This window comes from Octodon degus, unplaced genomic scaffold (assembly GCF_000260255.1).
Source record: "Octodon degus isolate 3935 unplaced genomic scaffold, OctDeg1.0 scaffold00019, whole genome shotgun sequence".
Classification (NCBI taxonomy): Eukaryota; Metazoa; Chordata; class Mammalia; order Rodentia; family Octodontidae; genus Octodon; species Octodon degus.
In genome coordinates, this window is record NW_004524595.1 from 8,647,479 (window position 1) to 8,653,478 (window position 6,000).

Sequence of the window (6,000 nt, forward strand, 5' to 3'; positions counted from 1 at the left end):
GGAGGAGACAAGACCAAAGAAACAAGTATGCATAATAATAAAATATAAGGCCAAATAATAAAATCAACAGGATAATTATGAATATATCCAATAAAAGTTTTTACCAGGAAGAGCCAGTAATAGGAGGAGCCAGTTTTATGCTCTTTCTATGAAGAGCATAAGGAGAAGGTCCAGGAAATTTCAGAATCTGACATGTCATTAACTTGTCTAACATGTTGAACAGCTATTGAGACATTAGCAGAAGGATCAAGAATGTACACACAGCATTCAGCTTTTATAATTGCACGAGTACTTCCTTGTGCTTCTGTTAGAATGTCTAATGCCATCCAGTTTCGGATGATAGCTTGCCTCATTAATTTTACTTCATTCAGGAGAGAAACCAGCTGTGGCCCACTAAATATACTTAGTTAAAGCCTGGATGTGTTGCATGACATTCTCTAACTCTAGGGAAGGGATAAAAATAGAAGCCCAAAAATCATATCAGTGAAACATACTTGTAGACCATAGTTGCCACAGGTGGGGCAAGTTTACAGGTTTGTCAGTACTTTTGACATTTCTGCCTGTAACCATGAAAATCCCAGTGTGCATCTTCCTATCCACGTAGGGGGTAACCAGGGCCACAAATTGGTTCCACAGGGCTGATGATTGCTATTGGGGGCTTCTTATCTAATTCCAAGGCGATTAAACCAGTTTGTTGTAAACCAATCTTTACCCTGTAAAGTTATTGTGTGTATATATTCTTTGGGGAGTGTCCATCCTAATTATTTAGTAGAGTTAAACCAATGAGAATAGGAGTGATTTTTCGGTTCTCAGAATAAGGGGGCTGGCCTTTCTATGAAGATGTTCTGTAGTGGGAGTTAGTCATAGATGATTATTTCATATCTGGAGATAGCCATCTTGAAACCTGTGGTTGTTGGTCCTCAGAATAGGGCTCTTACTTTTATTTAATAGGGGTCATGCCAGAGCCCTTAAGAGGTTTTAGTGACAATAGCAGATGCTAGATTTATTTTTTATTTTTCTTTGTTCCTTGCTGTTTTTAAGAGATCATTTTTTTCATGATCACAAACGTCAGCCTTGTCTTCTAGATCTGATATTCTGTCCTCACATTGGCTAATTCTGCTACTTGGACTTTCAATGGAATTTTTTCCTTTCCTGGATATCTGTTTGAATGTTTCATGGATTCCATTTGTTTCCTATGGTTGGTGTTTATGGTTCCCATCTTCAAAAGCTCCTCTTTTTTAAAAATCTGTGTCTTTTCTAGAGTCACCATGTCTTTCATTTTGGTCCCCATCTCTATAGTTATCTGTGAGATTATTTTTCATTTGATGTTTTTCTAGAGCTTCAGTCTTCTACTTTGCTACTTCTGCTATTACCACTTCAGAGAGTTCAGGTGGGTGGCTTTCATATTATTCCATGTCACTGTCCCCCTCACTACTCCTAGTTTGTCTTTGGTGAGCTGCAGGTCCAGGTCTGGGATTGCATTTTACTTGTCGTCGTCTTCTTATTTCTCCTCTCCCTCCTCCTCCCTTTTTCCTTCTCCTTTCTCCCTTCTTCTCCCTTCTCCTTCTCCTCCCTTCTCCTTCTTCCTTCTCCTCTTCTTCTTCTTCCTCCTCCTCCTCCTCCTCCTCTTCCTCCTCCTCCTCCTCCTCCTTCTGTTTTTTGAGATAGGGTCTCGCTATGCAGCTCAGGCTGACCTTGAGCTCTCTTTGTGGCCCAGGCTGGTCTCAAACTTGCAACAATCCTCCTGCTTCAGCCTCCTCAGTGCACTGGGATTCAGGAGTGCACCACCATGCCTGGCCATTTTTTCTTCCTTCCTTTCGTTTTTTTTTTTTTTTTTTTTTGTACCAGGGGTCGGACTTAAGATCTTGCATTTAGTAGGCAGGCGCTTATCTGTTGAACTATATCTCCCAGATCCTTTTTTGGATTTCTTGAAGTGCTTTTTTTTTTTTTTTTTTTTTTTTTAACGCCGAATGCCCTCAAGGCATGACTGGCTGTATTGTGTTGTGGGGATCGAACCCAAGCAACCTGAGCCTGACTGTTTTGTTGAAGCAGCCACTTAAAGAACTGAGCTATCGGGCAGGCCCCCAAATGGCAGAAGTGCTTTTTTTTTTTTTTTTAACGCCGAATGCCCTCAAGGCATGACTGGCTGTATTGTGGATTTCTTGAGATATGTAGTGCAGAATGGATTTGAATTCACTATGTAGACCAGGTTGGCCTTGAGCCCAGCCATCCTCCTGCCTCAGCCTCCTCAGTGCTGGGATTACTGGTATGCAGCACCATGCTTGACACCCAGTTTGTTCTTGATTTACAGGGAATAATTAAACCAATTGGCTATTGGTTTGTCATAAAAGGGTGTTATCCCATTGATAAGATCCTCTTACATCCATTTTTTCTTTCCTTTTCTTCTTTCTTTTTTTGAGATGAGGTCTTGCTGTGTACGTTCAGGCTGCCCCTGAATTAACTGTTGATCTCAGGTGAACCTTGACCTTGCAGCCGTCCTCCTTCTGGCTCCCAGGTCTGGGATCGCAAGCTTGGGCTACTGTTCCTGGCTGCTGCTGCTGCTGCTTTTTAATAGTGAATGGATGTTGGATTTTGTCCAAGGATGTTGGATTTCCTGTATCAGTTGAGATGATCATGGGCTTTTGTCCTTCGTTTTGTTTCCTGAGTGCTGGGAACACAGGTGTGTGCTACCATGCTAGGCCTGTTGAAGATTTCTGAAGGTATGTTCATTGATGAGACTGATCTGTAGTTCTTTTTTTTTTTTTTTTTTTCCAAGTTAAAAAAAAAGTTTAACTTACACATAATACAAGTTATGTACACCATTATGAGGAAGGGAAAACTGAATAAATCCTGGAACACACAGATGGATTACATATGGGAAGGGGAGAGGACACTTCAATATCAACATATTCTGTGCCATTAACTCATTAATGATGACTACATGGCCACCACGAATTGCATGTGAATGCCAGAGCTTCCTGGATTACCACTATAAATACATTTTTTAAAAAAAAGGAAAACACAAATAAATGCCGACAGTGACTAAAGGAGACTAAGTTAACATACAATTGCATGTATTGCAGGCAAGGCAGAGGCATTGTCTTTAAAGCTTTTGCACAGACTTCATATAATCTTAAAAAACATATGCAGGCCTTTACAAGATTTGACTTGCTGAAATCAGAATAATTTTAACTCATGAAAAGTCATAAGACTTCAGCTTTAAAAAAAGTTCCAGCCTTAGACCAAAAGAACCTGGTTGGGTACGGTAATTTATTCAACAAGCATGGTCAAGCTTGGAACCTGAATTACTTCAGAGCAAAAGCTCAAAGAGGGCAGGGAGAAGAACCTATTTGGTAATAAGATGTACTATATACTGTGATATAAAAAAGGTATGGTGAAAATGTACCTTTTACTAATAAAGCTTATACAAGTTCCTTGGTCCATAAAAACTATGTTAGATTTGTGTCTTCTAGTTTGCTTAACTTTATACCAGCCACATATCTATTTCTTGCCCATTTAAACAAAACCAAACAAAAACCAACCAAACAACAACAAAACAGCTGAAAAACTCAATCTCCAACAGTTTGTACACTTTGACACTTTTGTTTGTTTTGCTGTGGCTTCTGCATCTCCAATCAGCACTTGCATGTAACGGGGCTTCCGAATAGAATCACTTGGTATGAAAAGTTTTCCCAAGAAACCACAAAAGATCATTCATTTTTTTCTTTCCTTTTTTGACAACTTTTTGCTGCACTAAGGTCAGTTTTAAGTTTTAGCAAAAAGACGGTGGTTAGGATACCACAGTTGCTGTAGATGATGTGACGCTGCTTGAATTTGTGCTGGCGTTTGTGTAACTTCCCTCACTGTTTGTGTTTGATTCATTGGAGGGCACTTGGCTTGAATTGGCTCGAAGGATTGCTCCAGCTGCACTGCAGTGTGGCCTTGGCCCTGGTTCTGGTGTGTAGGTAAAGGTAAGGCTGGTGGAATAAATGATTCCATCATTTCGGACCAAAGTTACTGGAACCTGGACTGGCTGCCGGACCCATCTCCAACCTTCTCGGAATGCAGAAATGTCTGGGACAACACAGAGCATGCTCTCTCCACACCTGTACATAGTTTCAGCTTCTACATCCCCAAACCATACTCGTAAATTTGGAGTGAAATTCTGTCCTGTAAGTTCAAGCATTGCTACATCCCCGCCGCCATTCAACTGAAGACTTGCTACGACAGGCACAGGGGTGACTGGGGCCAGGACAGGGCCCATTCCTTCATAAAATGTGTATTCTGCCTTATCTGTGCTAATGATTGTCCACGAAGCTCCGTCATTTATCATCTCTTTATTTGGTTCTTTTGGGCATGGAGTGGCCTGAAACTGGATTATTCTTTCTTGAGAAAGGCACAAGTACATTCTTTCTGTATCCTTAAGGTAAAATGCACATTTATGTAGTTGTGACACCGGATCATCTGCATCCAATAATGCTGTCTGTTTATCAACTTTCCTAATTATCAGTTTCGGGAGTGCCATGCCAGTAACTGAACACACAAGTTTGACTGTTTGTCCATAATGGATGTAACCATCTCGGACTGTGAATTCTTCTCCTTCTGATTCATCATCATCCAAGAGATGAATGTAAAATGCTCCCCACTGCTGTGAACTGGCATGGAAATTACCTCCTTCTACATGCAAGTATCTGGTACTAACTGTCTGGGATCGAAGTCGATTAAACAAAGCCACCTTTGTTCCTGAGGCAATGCACAAGTCAGCATTTTTCAGTGACTGCTTCTTTTTGGAGGGTTTGGAGATGACTTTAATCCACTTGCTAAGGAACACACCAATGTCATCACTTTTGCCATAGAACATTTTTACAGACAACATGAAATGTTTTCTCTTGTCAGAATCAGAGATGTACAATGTCTTGGCTGTGCAATAGTTCTTTCCTTCCAAGTTCAGCTGCTGCATTTCTTGGTCACTATTTCCTATTCCAATAAATGCACATGGTTGAGACTCTTGCTCAGAAGAACCATCGCGTTCCATTTGTTCTTTTTTTTTTCTTCCATCCACTGCCCATAAGATATACACAAGGCGGAGGGCAAAAAAACCTTTTTTCATTTCCATATGACTTCTGTGCAACTTTTGCATGAAGAATAAGTACTGTTTGATCACCTTGTTCTTTTAAATAATTTCGCATAGCTTCCCTAGTGAGTCGTTTAGGTGGAGGTGGAGGCCGCACACCATATTTCCTTTTAATCCACGCCATGGTACTTCAAGAACATGTTAAGGTAAGTCCCAGCTTGGAACACTTCGATGCACCTCAAAACACCTCAGCCAGTATCTGTATCACTCTCCTTTTCTTTTGGGATCATAATGGTTCCGAAGAACTATAATGCTTCCATTTGAATGATAGTCTCATAATTTCAATGACCTGTCACAACAGGCGCCATCTTCCACAAACTCTCGCCCTGTAGTTCTTTTATCGGGTGCTTTTTCTCTGGTGTTGGAAATAGTGCTAGCTTCCAGGAATGATTTTGGGTGCACTTTTTTTTGTTTTTTGTTTTTTTGTTTTGAGACAGGGTCTTGCTATGTAGTACAGGTTGGCTTTGAATTTAAATTTCATTAGTCTTTGAGGAGAATTGACATTTGATCTCCTCTAAAGTTTTTGTAGGATTCAGTAGTGAATCCAGTGTGACCTGGGTTCTTGATGGTAATTTTCATTCTTAATTTCACAATCCAATTTCTTGGATTATTCAAGATTTTCATATTTTCTTGGTTCAGCTTTGGTTGGTAATTTATATATATCTAGGACTCTATTTGTTTCCTTTCACTCTCCATTTTACTTTTAATTTTTAACATTTAACAAATTTCTGATGTTTTTTTTTTTCTCCGATTCTGAGTTGTTGTTTTTTTTTTTCAAAGTTTTATTGATAAACAGATAGCAATGAGACAGTTTCAAATCAAATCGGAAGTACAGTTTCAACAAACAATACACTGCATATATTCTT

The 6,000-nt window shown here is 39.9% G+C and overlaps 2 protein-coding genes across 3 annotated transcripts in view; one reads left to right on the forward strand and one right to left on the reverse strand.

The window, feature by feature from the left end:
* The window catches only part of Atad2b (ATPase family, AAA domain containing 2B), a 187,919-nt gene that overhangs the window by 15,473 nt on the left and 166,446 nt on the right, over positions 1 to 6,000 (forward strand). The window lies entirely within an intron of this gene.
* Positions 3,054 to 5,448, reverse strand: LOC101588824 (recombining binding protein suppressor of hairless-like). Its single transcript, XM_012513865.2, is given in 3 exon segments — positions 3,054 to 5,050; positions 5,052 to 5,242; positions 5,424 to 5,448. Coding segments are annotated over 3 exon segments (1,470 nt in total). The 5' UTR covers positions 5,443 to 5,448; the 3' UTR covers positions 3,054 to 3,790.